This window comes from Thunnus albacares, chromosome 13, assembly GCF_914725855.1.
Source record: "Thunnus albacares chromosome 13, fThuAlb1.1, whole genome shotgun sequence".
Lineage (NCBI taxonomy): Eukaryota > Metazoa > Chordata > Actinopteri > Scombriformes > Scombridae > Thunnus > Thunnus albacares.
Genome location: NC_058118.1, coordinates 30,249,928 through 30,272,913, shown reverse-complemented (window position 1 = coordinate 30,272,913; position 22,986 = coordinate 30,249,928). Strand labels below are relative to the sequence as shown.

At 39.4% G+C, this 22,986-nt stretch overlaps 1 protein-coding gene and 1 long non-coding RNA gene across 3 annotated transcripts; one reads left to right on the top strand and one right to left on the bottom strand.

Annotated features, from left to right (window-relative positions):
- Positions 1 to 569: 569 nt before the first annotated feature.
- LOC122996078 lies at positions 570 to 20,767 on the top strand. The gene is made up of 3 exons (XR_006406927.1): positions 570 to 580; positions 13,847 to 13,853; positions 20,634 to 20,767. It is a non-coding gene; the product is annotated as an uncharacterized LOC122996078 (long non-coding RNA).
- LOC122996077 (neuronal acetylcholine receptor subunit alpha-9-like) lies at positions 2,725 to 22,754 on the bottom strand. 2 transcript variants are annotated; one of them, XM_044371614.1, is made up of 6 exons: positions 22,547 to 22,754; positions 8,309 to 8,454; positions 7,849 to 8,003; positions 7,504 to 7,750; positions 7,149 to 7,434; positions 2,725 to 4,850 (listed from the first exon to the last, which is right to left on the bottom strand). In XM_044371614.1, the coding sequence occupies exons 1-6, from the start codon at positions 22,602 to 22,604 to the stop codon at positions 4,102 to 4,104; spliced, it is 1,641 nt and encodes a 546-aa protein (XP_044227549.1). In that variant the 5' UTR covers positions 22,605 to 22,754; the 3' UTR covers positions 2,725 to 4,101. The 2 variants fall into 2 exon arrangements, with proteins under 2 accessions (XP_044227549.1, XP_044227548.1); XM_044371613.1 differs by lacking the exon at positions 22,547 to 22,754 and having other exon boundaries at positions 8,309 to 8,966.
- Positions 22,755 to 22,986: the final 232 nt, after the last annotated feature.

The window sequence follows — 22,986 nt, the reverse complement described above, 5'->3', positions numbered from 1 at the left end:
AAATATTTAGATGAAACAAATATTCGTAAAAAAACACACTATTTGTGCTTTGCTGAATAACATATTTGTATTCGGGCACACCCCTAGTTCAGATCAGTGAGCAGTTATTGTTGCAGCAGCAGCAGCAGAGAAACAAAGCAGCATGTTGGCAGATAAACATCTGGATCCACTGCTGCTTTACAAGTGAAGCAGGTTTCTACAGACAGCAGCTGCAGCAGCAGCGCCCTCTGCTGCAGACAAACCAGACTGCAGCTCAAATACAAACCTCAGACTGTGATACATGATGAGCATGAACACTTGATATTTTAACATTTTTAGTAAATCCATGGACATAATATCAAATTGTCCAAAGATTTGCACAGATATGCACCAAAAGAAAAAAACAAACCGATGAATGATTATGAATGAAATCAAAAGTGTTACCTTTGTTGAAAAGAAATATTGAGCAGGAGTATTGTGACAGTATGAGACAATTTTGGAAAATTATGTATAAAATCTCTTGTCTACCCAAAACCCCTATATTCACCCCTCCTCCCTCCCAAAGCCCCCTTCTCTCCAATTAAAATAACAATAATAAAGTGTTGGGTAGGTAGAAGGTTTGTGCATCTTCTGACAGAAAATGTCTCCACAAAACAACAACAGTAAACAAAGTTGTTTTTAATAAGAAAGCTTTAATGTATTTCATGGCTTTAACAGTGTGTCATGTGTTAATACGTCTTTTTTTGACAAATGATCAACACCACACAAACAGGATATATAACAAATAGTTCTACACTGATACATTTGGCATTTCTTGTTTACACTGTGAAACACTGCAAAAAATGAAAAGGTGACAAACATTTTAACTTTCATTTAGTTGAACTTCTCCCACTTCAGTCAAGCATTTTTGATGAGAATTCCTTAAATTTGGTTATTAAACAATTGTGACCAGGATATGAATGGAGTGAAACATTTTACAGTGTAAAACTTAAATACTGTTTTTCAGGTTGTTTCTACTTTTTAAAAAGATCACATATAAAATGTAAAGTCTTGTGAAAGCAGATGAACTGCATGGAGCAAGAAGATCTAATTGAATCCAATGTTCTCTTTCTGATTTATTTCAGTAAATAATGACTTTAAACAGGCTTGTGAAAATACTCATTGAGATAATTTCTTACTGTGAATCCTTAATCACTCAATACCATCATCACATTATCTTCATGATTATCACTCAGTGTGCAGATATGTTGCAGAACTCGTTCATGCAGTGAGTTACACCAAAGTAAACATCTCATGTGTGGCTCAAAAACTGATAAATAATGCAGGATTTTCTCTGAATGAATCATCATTAAACTGCAACAAGAACCTCAGACAGACACTTGGCTGCTCCTGTGAACTTTTTAAATCACAATGTTTTATCATCTCTTTAGAAGAAATTATTTGGTTTAATTCAATTAACCCAACATTCCTGGCCAATCGTGGCTGAGTGATGTCACACCGAGCGGAGGACCAGCTGTGAGTCGTCTCTGGCTGCCAGATTGGGCTGGATTTTGGTGTTGATTGGATTTGAGCTGAAAATCAGCTCTAATTAGCAAAACTCAGGCCACCTTTAGGTCAGTGTTCCCTCACTACCTCCCCATTATTCCCTCATTTGACTGAATGTTCCGTGTCGTTGTTGTTATGATTGTTGTTATTGTTGTTATTCTGTCCCCCCCCCCCCCCATGAAGTTTAAGTCATTCATCAAATTAAATTTCTAAACTTCAAATGATTCAAGCCTCCACTTGTATTGTACTCCTGACACTTGCTTACAAGACAGCAACTAAAACGGCTCCTGCCTACCTGAACTCCCTCATTCAGGTCTACACTCCCTCCCGCCCACTACACTCTGCCAACGAAAGGCACCTGGTACCACAACAGGACCCTAAGTCACCAGCTAGACTCTTCTCCTCTGTAGTTCCCCGGTGGTGGAACGAGTTACCAAACTCTGTTCGATCTGCAGAGTCCCTCTCAATCTTTAAGAAAAGACTAAAGACCAAGTTCTTTCGCAAACACCTCTGCACTTGATGAACTGTAGGGTGAAAAACAAAACAAAAAAACCCCCATACTTCTTCTCTAATCATTGCCTTGTTGCACTGCCTGTTGGCATCTACGTCCTATCGGACCCAAACTTAAGCTTTATGATACTTACACGTGTTATTGTCTCCTGACTAGATCCCTGCTTCTGTTGTATCAGTCTCATATGTACGTCGCTTTGGATAAAAGCGTCTGCTAAATGAAATGTAGTGTAAAATGTAATGTAATTGTATTTATATCTCACATTTTATATTCTGGCCTAAAAGATAATTTGATTAATTAAAGATCAATTAGTCCCAGATCACTGATTTCAATTCAAAAAAATCCTGCATTCATTATTAAATTGAAAAATGTATAAATACAGTGCGACGAACATAACGTTTAAAAAAAAACTGTGACAGTGTGAGTTGTGTGTTTACTGTGATGTCATTCATCTCATCATGTAAACAAATAGAATCTTTTCATCTTTTGATCATCACAAACATAAAATGAGGCTCATTGCATCATTTAATATCATATCTGGCGCTTAAAAACATTCAGTAATATTCATCTTTAAAATCAGGCTTTTCTTCAAACAAGTGAAAAATGATGATGGTTTTATATATATATATATAAATATATATATATATATGTGTGTGTGTGTGTACATATACACATTTATATATATATATATATTTGTGTGTGTGTGTGTGTAAAATAGACTCCTGCATCCAGCTGCATAAAACATTGTTTTCTTTAGTAGTTTATTTGAGATTTCCTTAGAAATAGATGAGTTTAGCTAATTTAACTTACGCTGTGCTCTTTAAATTAATATATATTGTATGTGAAGGCATCTGAGGACACTAATTAGTTTGCTCTTTTCTTCTCTGAATCCCAACAGACAGTTTTAAGAAAATCCACAGTAAAATCAATAACACCAACAGTTTGGTTTGTAATCATTAATAATTTGATTAATTTCTGTGGCAAATCTGACTTTGTCATAAAGTATTTGATGTCAGGAATCTATCGCAGATGTTTCTGGGGACGTGTTATGTACGATTCTTGGGTTTTTTCTTTATGCGAAACAAAAAAAACCCTGAAAGTTTTACGTGACTGGGCACTAAACTCTCAAGTTCCAACCACCAGCTTTCAACACGTCCTCCAGACAGAAGGAGTCGTCGGGGTACAGCGGCCAGTTTTGGCCAATATGGAGAATAAATGTGACAAAATTGCTGCTTTTCTGCGGAGTTGATGTGCGAGTTGACATCAACTCAAGACGATCCCTGTCAAGTTGCTGCATGTGTTGCTTAGGTGGCCGTTAAGATGTTTTAAATTCATTATTTTCAATGGAGAGGTGAGACGAGTGCGCCTAAACTGAAAGCAATGCCGTCGCAGCACGTGTTTGTTGCAACGTGCCTGTTTTTTCGGGCGCGTCCACAGCGCACCAAGATGGAAAAATCTCAACTTTTTTGAACGCAGCAAGCAAACTGCAGGTCATGTGTGTGACATGAATTAATCAGCTCCACAGGACTTGCTTCACCCTTTCTGTCCAAGGACATCACAATATCCAGTTGAAAGGTCAGACAACGCTGGTTGCCAACCGCCGCTAAAAACCAAAAAGATGCAAGCGGTTTTGGTTGCTTGGTAACAGCAGGCACAACAGTAGTGCAACCTTCAAAGCTACAGATCATACTATTGAATTAAAAAAAATCTTCATATTTGATGTGATTCTTTTAAAATATTTGAAATTATCTTTGATCTTTTTGCATAAACTCTGATGTAGCCACCTGTTTATCCATCTGTGCGGCTGAGCCTCTTTCAAACCCACAAATCTATATTTTAAACTCTGGTGGAAATCATTGTTTGCAAACATACCAGATAGAATATACAGTACATTTATGGCGGGTTGATGTGCTGTACAAAAAAATGGTGGATCAAGCCTTTAATCTGGAATTCACACAGTATTACAACCATCAATGTTCACTTGTTTCAAGAAAACGTTACACAAATAATTTCATCGTTGAACAGATTCTCTTCCCTCACCCTCTCATGATTCTTCGAAGCCTCCATCAGATGGCCTTTCCCAGGATGAGGATGCTCATGAAGAAGGCCATGATGAAGAAGAGCCACATGAAGAAGCGATCCATGACCTTGGCGACCTTCCTCCACTCCCCGATGCGCATCTGTGCGGATCGCTGGTCCTTGTATGAGTTGGCAATGTACTCAACGGCACCACACAGTCCCTGGTGCTGGCAAACACACTGGGTTCTCACCAAGATCTTCTTCCTGTTCTCCCCGGCTCCGCCTCCTCCTTCACCTCCTACACCTTTCTTTTCTTCAACTCGCCCTCCTCCTCCTCCACAGGTACTGTTTGACTCCTCCTCCTGCCCTTCACTTCCTCCAGCAGCTCCTTCCTCCTCCGACTGCTCGATGGTCACAAACAGATCCTCTTTCCAGTCCGTCTGGTTGGTGAAATCCTTCCCGGGCTTCAGAGACTCCCCCTCTCCGTCCTCCTCCGCCCTCCCTCCCCATGCCCGCCCATTCACATCCCAGTTTGTTTCTTTGGGGTTTCCGCCATTGGCCGACGGGGCGTCAGATTGCTCCTGTGACAGAGGTTGTTTCCTGGATGAATTCGTACTGAAACAGTTCTCACCGACCTCGTAGACAAAACAGATACGGGCGAGGTGGTTGAGGATGAAGCGCTCGGCCCACTCTGGGACCGGACAAGCCTCCCCACCGCAGTGGTGAATGTTCATGATGAAGATGGTGAGCGCTGTCGATGCAGTGACCATCGTCATGGTAGCAATGTAGTACTTTCCTGTTGGAAAGGAAATGGAAAACAATTTACAGTTCAAAATCCATGTGTAGTATTGAAGGCAAATGTCTGTCTTGGTGATTGGTGGAGAAAACAGGAAGTGATGGATTTACATTGGTAATACAGGTCATTTAAAGCATTAGAACAAATAACCAATGCTATCTTTTCTTGTGAGGACAGTCCCTGTTTACAAGAATTACAAGAAAAGTTATTGTGAACTGCTGATGTTGTATTCACAACTTTTTGAACTTAATTCTGAAAGCTTTGAGTTTATAAGGCTGATGTTTAATCTTTTGAGTTTCTTGTGCTTATACAGAAGGATCTCGGCTGAAATCTGAGGTGCTGTTGGCAGCATTGAAACTCAAAGATTGAACCGCTGCTCTGATGACTGAGAGACCATCGAGCTGTGATTGTTGTATTTTTAAAAAAACGCTGACAGGTCTCATCGACCTGCTGCCCTCCTGATCGTTACAGTGCTGTTAGCCAACAAACATAAACGGGATGTTTACTGCCGAGCCGAAAACTGCACACCGAGGTCTTTACTGTCTGTTCCGTTTATCTGTTGGTTACAAACAAGAACACAAACACACACAACAACAACAACAACAAATCTGCTTGCTTGGCAACTTTCTTCTCCTTTATAACTGTATCTCAGCATTTTATTGAACAACTTTTGGTCAGTCAGGGCTTCCAGTTATGCAACGTCTTACCACCAGAACTAAAAACACAATTTAAAGTTTTCACCACACAAGTGAAACAACTGGTTCTCTGGTTCAGCCAACTGACTCGCTGGCTTTTCAAGCGATGTAACGTTAATGCTACAATGTGTTATTTTAAAAAAAGCGAGAGTTGAGGAAGAAGAAACGCCACCGCCTCCATCGACTGAGTCCACCAGACTCATCAGCCCGGCGTCTCGCTCCCTGGCGGTGCAGAGCTTTCTGCCGGTCAGCCTGACGCCGGATCACCTGCTGGTTTATGTGCAAAACAACCTTCTCAGCCAAATTTGTAGGTATCTCCCTGCACAGTCAAGAATGGAAAATCAAGGTGCTTCCAATCAAAGTGGTATAGAAATATTTTATTTAATAGAGTGTGAGGATGCGGTTTTCTGTAAAATGTAGAGACTTTTACTGAAGCAACGATTTCTGTCTAAGTTAACACCTCTGCTGTCTGGCTTTATGTTTAGTTGTCACTTTGTACAATAAACTCGTTCATTAACAGCTGAGCACTGTAGAGCTGATGTGCAGCTGGTCTTGCTGGTGCAAGTATACTTTATTTAGACTGGACAGGCTATAAAAGATGCTTTGTTTGTCTGTACTGTTGTTTACAGCCGGTATAGACTGATTCTGACTTCAAATCACTGCCTATTACTTGCATTTGTTGAATGGTTTCGTATATGCGTCCATGCACAGCGACCACATCAGAACTCTGGGAGATCCTGACAGTGTGCGTCCTGTTGTTATGTCATTTGCGTTGTGCATCCAGCCATCAATAACTGTGTCAAACAAAATGATTCTCAGGAATCTGACAATTTGGAAACAGTTCTGAATGGGAACTGAGTCTTGAGCTGTGTCTCAAATCGTACACTTCTGTTAGTACACTTTCATGTAGTACACTGTGTACACTATGTACTTACTGGCGTAGTGTGCGAATTTCTACAGGGTAGTGTTGTCTCAAATCAAACACGGCCGTCGTGCACTTACCGGAAATGACGATTGCAAATTAGCATTAGCTAGCGTTAGCATTCGCGCTACCAAATCATTACAGACTGCTAAATTAACCCAAAAAACATTCTGATGGCTTATATCTGACAACTAAAAAACACATGTTTAACTTACATGTTTATAATGTGGCGATGTTCACCGTAGTTACAATGTACCCGGCCGCCATTTCCAGTTTGAAAAGTGGTCCCTCCCCTTCTGCTACGTAGCCAAGATGGCGACCATTGAGGGCGAGAAGTGTCCATAGTTCCACACTCAACTTTTTGACCGTTTTGAGTGCACCATCCAGGTACTCACAGTGCACTGCATTTTCCATACTTCTCAGTGTGAACGCACTTATGCACTCAAAATGTTAAGTGTAAGTACAGAAGTATATGATTTGAGACACAGCATTGTTGTAAGTCCCTGAATCAAACACAACAATGATTGCCTTCAGGTTTCAACTTCCAAAGAACTTGGTGTAGCCCTTTGTTGTAATAGAACTACTTAACAGGGTATCTTACATGTACTAAAACCACCTCGATCACCACCTGCTTGACTTAGAAACTCAAAAAATGAAAAACTTAAAAACCAGACTCCTCACCTATCAGCGGGACGCTCTCGGAGGGCGGCATGCTCTCAGCCACCAGCAACTGAAACACGGTGAGGGCCAGCAGCACCGTGACACCCAGAGAAACTTTTTCACCCGAGTCAGCCGGCAGGTAGAAGCCCAGCGGAGCCAGGAAGGAGATCATCATGCAGGGGATGAGGAGGTTGAAGATGTAGAAGGAGGCACGCCTCTTCAGGTGGAGGGTGAAGGTGATGTCTGGGTATGGGTCAGAACAGCAGCCGTACAGGATGACGTTCTTCTTGGCTGGCATGCCCAGAACCTGGTTTGAAAAAAAAATGGTTCAGGAATGAAGCCTTGTCCTGAGAACAAGAACAAGGTAAGAACTCACCTCCCACTCCACATTGGGAACAAAGTCCGCCAGGTCGGCGCTGTCCAAGGCGTTGGACAGGTCCATCTGGTTGCCGTTGTGAGTCCAGGAGCCGAAGGTGAAGTGACACTCCTGCACATCAAAGGGGAAGAAGGCCACGTCCACGGAGCAGGAGCTCTTGGTGATGGCCGGCTGGTCCCACATGACCTGGCCATCATTACGGAGAACCACGTTGGTCTCCATGGAGCTGGAGAACACGTCGTCTGCACTGTGGTGGAGAAAGTAGAGGGATAACTCAGTATTTCTGACATAATCAGAGTGTTTCCCCCGCCAACGTTCTGCAGTCTGACAGGAAGTCACACCGACCTGTTATACAGGACGATATCAGGTCTCCACACGTAGCTGCTGGGTATGCGGATGGTGTCGAGGCCGTCGTAGTCCTCCTTCTTCCAGGTGAGGTAGGCGTCCATCCACACCTGGCGGATCCACAGGTAGGTGGTCAGAATCTGGTTCCTCTCATCCTGGAGGAAGAACGCCACACACATACACGTATTTATGTTTATTTATTTGGATCCCCATTAGCAACGACCAAGGTAGCAACTACTCTTCCTGTGGTCCATGCAAGTAAACATTAAATCATAGTGCAAAACGGCAGTGTGATAAAATCCAAGGGAACAAAAAACAAGCAACAATAAAACTACTAATAACAATAATAACAACAACAAGTACCCACAATATAGCTAAAGTATTAATAGGATATAAATAGTAAAAGCGTTTGATGATTATACACGACATGGACTTAGATCAGCAGTTAGGATGTGATTACCATGTCGATGATCTGGGAGAGGGTGATCTGCAGCGTGACGTTGATGATGTGGTCGGTGTCCTCCACCGGCCGCAAAGCGTTGGTGTAGTTGGAGAATAAGTCCGTCAGCAGCTTCTGAGCGTAGCGACCATGAGCGGCCAAGCATACTGGAGAACAACGAGAGAGAGAGGCGAGGTGACAGGAAGTGGTGTGTAGAGTTGTGAAGGTGGAGGACATTTTTCCTGGAAGTAAGAATCACTTCATTTTCTCCAAGACTCACAGTTTGAGCACTACAGCTTTGTTTGACTTTGAACTCTCCGGTTTGAATCATCAGCACAAAAGATGAACATTAGAAGTTAACTATGACAGCCAATCACAGAGCTTAAAATTCGGTCATGTGTGAATTCAGCCACTATGGCGCCACATTTTGTTGAGATTTCAATGACAAAACATTCTGACTGACTTCTTCTCCATAGCAACGGCAGCCGAGGTTCATGGGTATGGTAGTATTTTTACCCGTCCGCCATAACGACAAACAAAACCTAATTTCTCAGGAACAAAGTTGAAATCATTGAAGCTGGTGGTCATAATATAAACCTACAGGATCATTAAATAAACCAGGACAGTCCTGAGTTCTGTGTTATGTTCTATGTAATACTGAGGAGTAGAGGTGTGCCCGAATACAAATATGTTATTCAGCAAAGCACAAATAGTGTTTTTTTTTTTACGAATATTTGTTTCATACAAATATTTTAAAAATGATTTGTTTTCGGGAAGAAAAAAAAACATGTTAAATACCAGCACACATATCGGTTACATCACTATCTCAGTGTCTTTCCTCTGCTCCGCTGTGACGTCTATCAGCAGGTCTCAATGAGGGGAGTCACATCCACCTGCTACATGACGCACATTTCCTAATTTGGACATCACTCCTGGAGTTGGGGGTGTTCCCCAGAGATAAAACTGAGCTACTGACACAAATGAAGTGCTCCCAAGAGAACACTTATTGTAACACTTTAATTTTCTAAAATTAAAAGGGTAATAAAAACAAAAACAGGATTTTTAAGCCTCTTTCCACTTTTATTCAAATAAAAATACAAATAATTTTGCTGCCTCAACAAATACAGATACAAATACAAATAATGGACCCTCTGCACATCCCTACTGAGGAGATTGTTTAAAGATAAATTATAAACAGGAATACAGAATGAGGAAAAACACTTACAGAACCAGTGGCCCCTCCCACTTCACAACTCTTTAACATGTCATTTATTTATTGATCTTTATTAAAACTGGTAGTTACTTATAATTACAGGCTTATTTTTCAGAAGACCATAACACTAATTCTATCAATGATTTTCTTTCTGTTGTGTTTGATGGAATAAATCACATTTTAAATCCAACTTATTACATTTTTTGGTGCTTTGTAGAATCAAGTTTATAGGAATCAGTTTAACCTTTAGTTTAATGTCATTTATTTTGCACAAATAACAACACACACACAAATAAAAACAGTGCTTTAAAGGAGTGAAAGGATTGTGCTGGTGAGATTTTAAAAAACCTGTAAGGGCTTATAAAGACATCTCACCAAAACAGGAAAAAAGACAAAAACAACTAAAATACACACAGAGAAAATTTATTACTTTTGTTTTCTTCCTTCTTATCATCCATTTTACTCATCTTTCTTTTAAACCACTTTTACATAAATTATACTAGTTTTTTAAACTTTGATGTAACTTCACATTTCAGATGTTGACCTGATTCTTATTGTAGAATTATTATTTTGGATGTTTTACGAGGTTTGAAGTGTGTTTGAAGTCGTTTTCTCTGCCAGTGATTCTCTCTTAATCCTGAATTGTCTCATATCACCAGCAGTACACCTGCAGCTCAGTCCGTCCCACAGAAACACTCACACAAACCACATTTCCCAGTTCAATTAACCGGGAATCACCTCAGGTTTTACACTTAAATCAGAAAGCGTCTGCAGACCAACAGCAGGAAGATAATTCCTTTAAATCCTGTGACAACTAATTATGATGATGACGAAGGTGGTCACAGGTGGCCAGAGATGTTTTTTCTTGCTGGGACTAGTCTGGGAGATAATTATTTAATGGTGGGGCTGTTGTAGGAAAAACGCAGGGAGGCAGAAAGAGAACAAAGCTTCCAATCATGAGCTTCACTGCTGCTGAATGTTGCTTCAAAATGAAATATCTCAACAAACCTCCTCACATCTGTCCAGTGTTTGTTCAGGTGTGTGGAAGTTAGTCATAATATTAAGTTCAACTTCAAGTTTATTGTCATTCAAACTGCATATATGGAAGAATGAAAAGACTTTCCGAGGTGCAAGACAAGACAGATGAGAACTCCAGCAACACTTGTAGTGTGAAGAACAACTTGATCATTGACCTGTATGTCATATCTAATAGGCACGTTTTTGGATAAGAAAAAAACCCAAGTACCACCCCCATAGCTGCACCTTTCTAGTTAATGAACCAAATATGGCGTCATCCATGTCCCTTCTTGGACAACGATTGGCCTGAAGCCACATGACCATATATCCAACCCATCTTTATAGACGCCCCATTGGCTGATATGTGTCTGGATGTATATGATTGATTGTCTTTTATATATTTTTTTTAAACTTTTAAACTTTTTTGACCTTTTTTTCATACCCAACTTCCTTTATTTAAATGTTGTTTGTAATGTGTTTTATGATGACCCTGATGAAGGCCACAAGCCGAAACCCGTCGGTCAACTGATAAAGTTGTTCTTCATACTACAAGTGTTGCTGGAGTTCTCATCTCTCCGTGCACCTTGGAAGTAGGTGAAGTTGTGCCAGAGACCCTCACTCTGCATCTACGAGGTGCAAGACAATAAATATTAATGCAAGAGAAATAAATAATAATAAATAACAAGACAAAAACCCATTAACTTTACTCTCAAGCTCTTTTTTTAAAATTCTTTTTCACTTTTTGTGCATGTCTTCAAGAAGAGACTGCCCAAGTGTGCGTCCTTATCTCCTTTTGTAAAATTTATCCTGTCTTCAAGGACAACAGCTAGAAAAACTTTTGCCTTTATGTTTGACTCCCTTATGTCCAACATTAAGGTGAAAATGCCCTTTTCACACCCCATCAGGCTGAATGTAGAATATATACACACACAGCTGGGGCTGCAGCAATTAGTCAATTAACTGATCACTATTAAAATAATCGCCTAATATTTTGATAATCGATTTATTGTTTTGAGTCATTTTTTGAGAAAAAAAACGGCAAAAGTCTGATTCCAGCTTCTAAAATATGAATATTATCTGGTTTATTTAGTTTTCTATGACAGTAAAGTGAATACCTGACTGTTGTCAAGACATTTGAAGTTGCATCTTGGGCTTTGGGAACCAATTATCCACATTTTTCACCATTTTATAGATCAAACGACTAATCAATTAATCAAGAAAATGATCAGCAGATGAAACAATTATGAAAATACACATCACACTTCATGCACTGCTGAAAGCTGAAACGTCCACAGTGACAGAAACTGCAACAGCGTCGCAAATATCAGCATGTTTGACTCTCTGGAGCCAATCATATCGCTCGGAACAGCAGGGTGTTTATCACCTGACAGCCAGGCGATAATGAGGCGCAGCCAGGTGTGGATTCTCGTTATCACCTCTGGGCCGGAGTGGGACGCTGCCTTTAGATATGTGTGTGTGGACACAGTTTCTTACAGACTTAAAGGACAGTTCACAGTTCTTAAAACAACAGTCAGGTGAACAAATTAGAAGATCCCTTCATAATGCACTTACATTGGAAGTGATGGAGGACAAAATCCACAGTCCAAAAGTTTATCTGAAGCTAATATGAAGCTTCAGCATCCAAATGAGTCAAATCAAGTAGATATCTTTCAACGTTACAGTCTTTTTAGTGCCAAAGTCCCTCTTTTTGTTACTATACTTCCACCTGCAGCTCAACAGGGAAACACTGTCTGAGGAAACACAAAGAGGGAATTTGATGCTAAAAAGACTGTAAATGTGTCAGATATCCACTTGATATGAATAACTCAGACTGCTGAAGCTGAATATAACATTCACAGAGACTTTTAAATGACTGTGTGGACACACTGTGGATTTTGGCCTCCATCACTTCCATTGAAAGCACATTTGAAGGATCTTTTAATATCCAGTATGAACAGGAGGAATGATTACAGACACCTGACTGCTGGTTTAAGACACACTTAACACACTGAACATCTCCGTTAACAGACAGATGTCCATAAATACATTTATGGTGGATATTCATCTTCTCCAGAGGAAGAATCCTAATAATTTTCAGATCTGGCCTCGTTCAGCGCCTAAACTAGAGCACTGAAGACTCAAAAGTAGAACGACAGGTCACACTATGTAATTAAAATCCTTAGTCTGCAGTCACTCTGCATCACCATTTAAGTCTATTACCAAGGAGAAATAAAGGAGAACAGTATCAGGTTAAGAAGTTTAAAAGCAGTAAAAAAGGAAATATATTAACCCTTTCATGCATGGCGTCCACTACAGTGGACACATTTCAAAATACAAAATATTAAAAAAAAAAAAAAAGTTACTGACATGATTTTTCACTTGTTTAAGAGTAAAAATAAACAATTAAAAAATATATTACTCTGTGATTTAATAATTCATGCATGACAGGGTTGATAATAAATGTGTACTGACTGTAACAGGCGAATATGTGCAAACTTGCCAAGGTAAGTCTTATGCTCATAGCAGCCTACCAGAGAACAGAACATATAAACATTTGATATAACTGTAGACTGTTTATTGTTGAGGAGATGTAAAAAAAAACAAAACATTTTCCAGTCCCACAGCAGGAGTCAAGAGAGCAGAATGAAACGCTGCCGCGAGACATGAACTCGTCTCATCTGTAAACTGAGAGAGAAAGTTCATGAACCTTTTCATAAAAAGAGAAAAACCTTTTTACCACTATTTACTGCTCTATGACCCTCGATAACACCCTGACAGACAAAACACAAACACACTTCAAATGATATTGTATCATTGAGGTTTAACATCCACAGAAAGTCTGATCAGACCAGATCAGATTCCTGGAAACCTTCGGATAAAGAATCTGACATCATATTTTATGTTCTGCATCTGATAAGTGATGTAAATCAGAGCAGATCAAGCTGAAGACGTATCTGAACTTTCAGCGTTATAGCAGCAGTCACGGTTGCATCTTCAGTCCAGTAACCATATAAGTAAACACAAACTGTGAACACTGTCCAGTCATGTAAATTGTGTATAAAATAGTTAACAAAGACCTCACTATCAGCTGCAGTCACTTGTCTTCAAGCAGCCGCCAAAGAAACGTTCTGTAAAGTCACAGCGAAACACTTCAACTACAACCTGTCTGAAGATGCTGTCTGGTGACTCATCTGTAAGAAAAGCTGTTATTGGTTAATGCAGTGTAACATAAGTCCTTATAAGGATGATATCCTCAGCTGCATTCTAGTTCCACATAAATGTTTTTGTTCATCAGGTATCGGCCCAAATATATGATGTTCGCAAAGCAGAAAAGTAGTGAACACAACTCTGACACATCATCAGTTGATATGTTGAACATGTTAGCAAACAATTGTTTTTATTTCCACATCCAGCAGTTACGGAGCAACATTATCATTCATGTGGAGTCGTGTTTCTGTCCACCTGGTGAATGTAAGTCCAACATTCACTCTCTTTTAGCTCTGTTTTTACTCTCCACCAACTCCTGAGGGAAATATCTGGCTCTTTAGCTGCTAAATGCTCCACTATGTTCACCAGCTAGTCTACAGCTAACTGTGTCTGTTTGTCGTTTGGTGCTGAGCAGCCCAAAACGACGCTATGAGACGCTGGGAGTGAACCAGAACAGTAAAAGTTGCAGCTGGACAGATAAACAATGAGCTGAAACTCACTATAAAGCTCCGTACAGCCGAGAGGAGCTGCAGAGTCTCTGTAGGTTCATCACTACTAGTGTTTCTTTTTTTTTTTGTATGTGTATGTCAAAGTTATTGTATTTTTTCATTTATATAAATAATAGAAACAGGAGTAAAATGAGGGAAACAGGAGGGACAGAGGGAGTATGTGATGAAAAAGACACAGATTTGTTGGAAAATTATAATAAAAAAGATTCTCAGTTCTTAGTGAACCTGCATTCACAGAAAAAAACGTCTGCGTTTGCAGCTTTGAACACTCAGTGTCAATAAGGACAAACAGAAAGGTTCACAAGTGCCGGAGGAGACAGTAAAGACAACATGCCTTGCACAAAAAAGGAAGTGCACAAGACCAGGGTCGGTTCAGAGACCATCGGATAACAAGAAAATGACATATTACTAATATGACTGTAGAGACACTCGGAGAGAAGGGAGGGAGGTGAGTCATAACATCTCTTGTACAGAAATGGAAATGTGGAAGTGAAGCTCTGAATCTGTCAGACAAACATGAATATCAGGATGTCTCCTAATGAGAGAAGGAGAGACTCCTCCGCTCTGTCTGTTCAAGGCTTTTCATCAGGACTAATATAGAAAGGACATGAGCTGAAATGGTAACTGCAACACAAACAGCTCAAAGTTTTTCTCTCGAGTCTCTCAGTCCAACAACTTCATATCTGGCAAAATATCACAACTACAGGCCAGAACGCTTTTTAAGTTGACACTGTATATATAGACATGTGACAAATGAAAGAAAACCACAACAAAAGGCTTTTCAGTAACATTTCAGTAACAGCTTCAGTGTCACAGATTCTCCACTTCACTGTTAGTATGAACATCACTCTTCCAAAACTTATTCCCTCATTTGGTGTTTTGGCGGTGGAGGTGGCGAGCGCTGCCTAACACGCTCCTACAAAATCTCCTCTAGGTATTCAATATACTAAAGAAGACCCACTAAAACCACCTACAGGACCCCACAAACCTCCTCAATGGTTTTAAGATCCACCTAATGGATTCACATAAGAATTACGATTCTTATCTTCTATGATACTGAATTCTGAATGACTCATAAATCGCCAAAATCAATGTTAGTTAGTATTTTAGTTAGTTTAGTTTACTTTTAAATGTTAGTGAGTGTGAATAGCGAGGCAGCTCAGCACCCGGACAGCGAGCACACGATAGATTTATCTTGTAGTTCATCTTCAAAAAAGACAAGAATTTGCATTTTTGATTTAATGACTAAATAAATACCTTCAGCAGTGACAAACAAGACCTGCTGTCCAACGCAGCACTGAAACAACTTAAACCAAGTCTGAGGTGAAGAGAACAACTCAGTCTGCTTCACATCACAAACCCTGAACCTGCTCAGCATCTTGATTAACGACGGCCGATATCTCCACTGCTGGAGATATGACGTTAATAACACAGTGGAGCAATCCTCCTCTCCCTCCTCTTACTCACCAGCTTGTTTTTTCTCATACAGGCAGAAGACTGTAAGATGCTTCCAAATTGATGCAGTTAACTTTTCAAAAACAAAAAAAAGCTGCATACTCTCACACACTTTTCTCTGGTAACAGTGACCTTCATCAAGATCGTTTATCTGAACTGCCAGAATTGGTTTTGAATCATGAATTGATTCTGAATCAAATCAGACACCAAGAATCTGAATCGAGTCGTGAGATTATCAGAGATTAACACCTCTATTAATGGACTTCTTCAGTGAACACTAGAACCTCCCAAAGGACCACTAGAACTTCCTTTGTGGCTTCAAGAGCCACCTAAAGCACCCCTAGTGCCTATTTAAAGACCACTTTAATGACCATTAGAACCTCCTCAAAGAGCACAAGAACCCCCTCACTGTCAACTAGAACCTCCTATAGAACCCTGAGACTTTCTAAATAATGCTGAAAGAAAAACTCAGTATAATGTGTGTTAGTAAGGTGATGTTCCCCCACATGCCTCCAGAACAGCCTCAGTGTTCTTTGTCACAGATTCTCCAAATGTGTGGAACTCTACAGGACGGATGAACAAGATTCCTCTAAAAGATATTACCTCATTTGGTGTTTTGATGATAGGGGTGGAGAGTGCTAAAGAACCCTTAAAAATCAACTTAAGACCCACTAGAACCGCCTATAGGAACCCAAAGAACTTCTTCAATGGCTCCAAGAACCACCTAAAGCACCCCTAGTGCCTATTTAAAGACCAGAACCTCTTCAATGCCCCAAAAAACCACCTAAAGGACTCCTGGTACTTCTTTAAGGACCACTTGAACACCTTCAATGACCACTAGAACCACCTAAAAGACCTCTTGAACTTCCTCACTGGCACCAAGAAGTTCTGCAAGGACCACAAAACCTCCCTGACTGTCAACTAGAACATCTTCAATGGCCACTAGAACCACCTAAAGTACCCCTAGTGCCTATTAAAAGACCAGAACTTCTTCAATGCCCAAAATAACTTCTTGTAAACTAGAACCTATTTAAGGGCCACTAAAACACCTTCAGTGACTACTGGAACCACCTAAAAGACCCCTGGTACTTCTTTAAGGACCACTAGAACATCTTCAGTGACCACTAGAACCACCTACAGGACCCCTGGTACTTCTTTAAGGACCACTAGAACATCTTCAGTGACCACTAGAACCACCTAAAGGACCCCTGGAACTTCTTTAAGGACCACTAGAACACCTTCAATGACCACTAGAACCACCTAAAGGACCCCTGGAACTTCTTTAAGGACCACTAGAACATCTTCAATGACCACTAGAACCACCTAAAGTTTAGACATTATCTGTAATACCAGCAGGACAGATAGACGTCTTTACACAGCACAGATTACAGCTACAAACAACAACGACTTTAGAAGACAGCATCGGGGAGTTTTATGGACTAAACCAAGTTACAGTGATGAAAGTACCCGCGCTGCCATGCTTGTAGTTCTTTTAATGGGAGCTGTAGTTTTTTCTGTGCACACAATGACAACATTATTGAACTTTGTTAAAATAAGAAAGGTTTGAATCTCTGATAGCAGCTTCTGTAGTGGAGCTGAGTTTGAATATAGAAAGTAAACTCCAGAAACACGTCTCATAATGAGATGAGACTAAACCTGAAAATAATGAGTCTGTGCTGATTTTCTGCCAGGTGACATGATTACAGACCTGAAGTCTTTCTATAAATCCGCCTGCAGCTCTGCTTCTTATTGTTTCACGGTCCGGCGAGCAGACGAGTCAGCAGTTTGTGTGACAGCAACAACTTCCTGAGGAGTTAAACTGTCAGCACTAACAGCTGAGAGCACGCCAGCTGGCACACACACACACACACACACACACACACACTGCAGCACATATTCATCATTATCATCATCTTCACCATGATGATTTGACTTTAACATCATCTTCATCTCCTTCATCATCACCATCGTCACCGTCATGGCAACGTTTGAGTCCATACATTCTTAGTGCACAGATGGTCAGAAGCACGTTCATCACGGCTAAAAGCAAAAAACAGATGAAGGCAAGTTAAGTCAATATGACCTAAGCTCTCTCTCTCTGTGTGTGTGTGTGTGTGTGTGTGTGTGTGTGTCTGTCTGTCATAGGCTACTTTTGGGGACTAATTTCAGACTTACGACCAGTTAAATGAGGATGACTTGTCCAGTTGGGGACAAAAGTCAGATTTTTGTGTCAGGTTAAGGTAAGTCTCCAAGAAATTAATGTAAATCTATCTAATGTCCCCAAAAGTGACTTAGGACAACTTGTATGTATGTGTGTGTGTGTATATGCGTGCACATTTTTATTACCTCATTGGGACCTTCTCTGGTGTAAACACCAACCTTGTCGGGACCAGAGCGCGGTCCTAACGAGTCATTTCTGAGGTCATGGTTAAGGTCAGGTGTGAATTGAGGTTCTATTGTGCTCATTTCCAGCTCTATATTTTTATTTTTTTAATTCTACTAGTGTAGCTTTTCATGATTTACAGTTAAAAACTCCTTATTTATCTTATAGCAGCCCTTTATGCAGCCACAGTGATGATGACGTTTGATGATGAGCTGCAGACGACCAGCACACCTCCAACAGGTAAACTTTGTCCTGCTGTGTAACGGAGTCACGGCTCGGCCCAAAACAAAGGAAAAACACCATAATGTTAGCGGAGCGGTGAACAGCAGACGACCATATAAAGAAATGTGTCACCAGTTGTAGAAAAAAACATCTGACATTGTGACATTATATATAAATGACTGAAAATAAGGAAAAGCATAATAGGTTTGAGTTGGATGTCCACAATGAATGGAAATCAGTGCAATGTCCTTACAAGTATAGCTGTGCAAACCTGTGTGTGTGTGTGTGTGTTTATAGCTAACGCTGATCCTCCACTTATCATCTTTAAACAGTTAAATCCTCCGTTAAAGATATTTATGACTCTCAGAGGATAAACCTGCGGATAGGATCTTCACATTCTGGATGTGTGTGTGTGTGTGTGTGTGTGTGTGTGTGTGTGTGTGTGTGTGTGTGTGTGTGTGTGTGTGTTATTTTCCAGCTGAAGTGTGTTTGGATTATCTGCTGTTTCACCTCTGCAGGTCACTCCTCTTATCTGAATGGAACAGTGTGATTGACAGCTGCAGTCCCCCGCTGCCATCGACGCTTATCGCCGCTCAGAGAGCCTCGACTCATTGTCACGACAACACACACACACACACACACACACACACACACACACACACACACACACACACACGCTACAAGCTACAGTCTCAAACTGACTGACTTGTCCACCACATTTTCAGCTGCAACCAACGATTATTTAGTTGATTAATCTGCTGTTATTTTCTCAATTAATCATTTACTCTATGAAATGTAAAAAATGTAATAATAAAGGCCCGTTAATTAACCCTTTCATGCGTGGCGTCCACTACAGCGGACAGATATTTGGAAGCCATCTTGAACCATTTAAGTTGTAGTACCATGTCCCAACTACCAGGTGTTGAACCCTCAAAGTGTCGTCTATGATTCCATCTGACTATCATTTCTGACTCTCTGTGATTTTGAGATATTGAATCATAAATTCAAAATGGCGGAGGGTGGAGGAATATCTGTTAAATACTTTTATTCTCAGAGGAAAAAACAGGTAAAAAGTATATTTCTCAACTAAATAAGATGTGTGAAATACTTTTATCAAGTTTTTAATAATATTTTTCTTGTACATTATTTTCTGTGACTGAAGATACATCAGTGGACGTCATGCAACAAAGGGTTTATTCTGTCTATTGGGCCTCGGTCTTGTTTTTCAAATATCCTCTTTATTGTTGTTGTCATTTAATGTTCCTATGTGTATTCATAACATTTGCTCTTAGTAATAAAATAATATATATATAAACATATATATATATATATATTGCCTATATTTATTTCCATAAATCACTCCGTTGATGTATGGTGTCCACTACAGACACATTTCAAAATTCAATATATTAAAAAAAAAAAGTTACTGACATGATTTTTCACTTGTTTAAGAGTAAAAATAAACAATCATTTTTTTTTTTTACTCTGTGATTTAATAATTCATGCATGAAAGGGTTAATTAATTTCCCTTCATGGGATCAATAAAGTCCTTAAACAGTCCAAAACTGAACTATGTTTCATTTACTATCATATATGATGAAGACAAGAAGCTGAAACCAACAAATATTTTTTGTATTTTCCTATTAAAGATGAAACTGAAACAATTTATGATCTAAACAGCTGATTCATTAAGCAGCTCGTTTCTAACAGGAAGCACATGAGGATCTTTTTATGGCTGTGAATATGTTGTGTTCTTAATGGTTGATAATGTAAGAAATGTGTATATTATTACACGTAATAATCAGTGAATTCTTCTGTATGAAAACAGATTATTGTTACTCTATAAAACAGTTTGTTTCAGAAGAAGAGACGTCGGCTGTTACAGAAACAGACTGGATGTGATCATCAGTATTTTTATAGAGCTGCATGTTACATAAATTCATCCCTTCGACTGAAATATAATAATTTTTTTAACATGTAAATTACTGTCAAATCATATCGACTTTCCCTCATTTTAAACCACTTTTGAATGATTTTCATTTAATAATCAGTGAGTTTGTTGGTTCATTATAAGAAGTTTGTTTATGATTCTTATGGCTTTCTTTAGAAGTATGAATGTTGGATTTGTGAGGTTGTCTGTACAACTGTACATCAACGCAAAGGCATAAAAACCCTGCGACAAGGCCATGTCCAGATCCGAGGCCGACTTCATTCGGACGATCCATCGATCCCTTACACTCAGCACTTAGTCCTCTTCCCCCCTTTATATTCAAAGTATTTGTGTGGTGTCGTTCCCTCCTTTTCCTTTATTATTTTGGTATATTTCGTCATGAAATAAAGGGAACAGGTTGACACATGCACTGTACTGCACTGAAAAGCCCACTGAGATAGTCTGTGTTCATACTAACTTCCACACCAGGTGCTCAAGCTGTAAAGACTGATAATTACACCTTGAGGTGGACGGGCAGTTTCACGCCTTTACTTTGAAGAGTTTACCAACTTTTATGTAAACAGTGTCACGGCTCTTGTCAATCAGATGTAATTGTCTTTTTAATATCTGTCTCTTTTGTTTATAGTTGTTCTGAACGTCTACGAGGGACAGCGGAGTGAAAAGTCGAGAAATGTTGCATGTTTTCAGACAGTCGCTCCTGAAGGACATTTATAACGTTGCACTTGTTTGTTCTCATGAGAAATGACAGAATTAGTTGCATAAAAGAATGAAAGAAACAGTTTGAGAGAGAAAAAAGTACTTTGATGTGGGCGTAAAATGACAGATTCTCATATTGAAATGTTGAAACATACCGACACATTTACCGGTTCAGATATTGTAACTTGATGTTTACCATGTTCAACATCTCAGTGTGATGTGTTAGCATGCTAACATGTGCTAATTAGCACTAAACACAGAGTACAGGTGAGGATGATGAGACTGTCGTTAGTTTTACAGTATTTAGTTGTAAAAAAAGTGAGATTTTGACCTCATGGTGGCTCTAGAGGATTCATCATCCGGGGAACATTAATGTTTGTACAAATTTTCATCATCAAATTACATCAATCTGACATTATTATATATTAATATATAATGACCGACTAACCTGCTGCTGTATGACGTTTTCTGATCCGACACCTCTGGTTGAGGTTTAAGGTTTGTTTTTCGGTTGGAAAACAATGATCAGTGTTAAAAGAAAATAAGATGTGAAGGTTGATATCGTCTGTATCTGCAGGATGTGATGTTCAAACGACACAAACCTGACGGGAGATTTTTTTTACCACTTTGCAGTTAAAACACATAAACAACTACTGGAGTTTCCTTCTTGAGGTTTAGATGGAGGAGAAAGGAAAGATCTCATCATTTAATTGATAAAGACACTTTCCTACATTCAAAAAATCCCTAAAATATAAAAAAAAACCCATCAAAGCCACAATTTGCTCTTAATTTCAGATCAATTATCAGAAGTTTTAACATAAATTAAACTTTTTAGAGCCTTTAATTTAAAAAAAATCACTCTTTTATTAATGGAACCATTCTGTGTGACAGTGTGAGTTTGGACTTGGCCTCTAAACAGCTGGATTCACGTCCACAGCTGTAAACTCTGTTGTTTTTTTTTGTCCTTCTTATCAGTGAGAACCACAATGACTCCTGAACCACCAGGATGAACACATGAAGGTTACTGATAAAGGCTGTGAGATGAGATTTACAATGTTTGGAGTTTAGAGAAGTAGAAATGAAATTATTCAGTTAGTCAATTGACAGAAAAAAAGCAACTATTTTGATAATGAATTAATTATTTAAGTCATTTTTCCAGCAATATTTACTGAATGTTGTTGCTTTTCTAAACCACATATGACTGTAAGATGAATATCTTTGGGGTTTGGTTGAATTTTTCACCATTTTGGATTTTTTAAATTAATAAACCAAACAATTAATCAATAATTCAAGAAAAATCAGCAGTAGATTAATCAGCAGATAGAGATAATAATAATAATGAGTTGCAGCCTTATTGCATAATATTATTATTTATATTATTAAGACAGTTTGGAACATAAATAAAAATCTCTCCTGATGCTTTTTTTTTAAAAAGGCTGAACAGTTAATGATCAATATTGATTGATTAAAGTGATGCAGATGAAAGTTCATGAACGGATCGATGACTTTAATCCTCAGTTTGTATTTTCTTCACAGCTGATCGTCAATTAATAGACTTTTTTTTTTTTTTTTAAAGTTACTGAAGTGAAACTGAAAACGTTCCTACCTGGAAGAAAGAAGAGAAGCGAGAGACAGGCGATCGATCCGCTGCAGAGAAGCTTCATCCCGCTCGGATAACTGTTATTGATCCGGTAAATAACGATCGATTACAGCAATAATGTGATCAGAGAGATGTGTAAATGTTCATAAGACCGCCGAGCAGAGAGGATGAAACACACTGAGAGAGAGAGAGAGAGAGAGAGAGAGAGAGAGAGAGAGAGAGAGAGAGAGAGCTGATGATGCAGGTCAGTGTGTTTGCTGTAGTGCGGTGGTCACTGATGTATGAGGGGTCATTAGTGCCACATTCAGGCGGCAGATTGTTAACCGCCCCGCGCGCGTGTGTGTGTGTATGTGTGACATATGACAAAAATATAGGGACACTGGTATAACACAATATATAGACAATATTCAGCCTGGTTGCCAGAATAAAACATTTCTACAAACCAC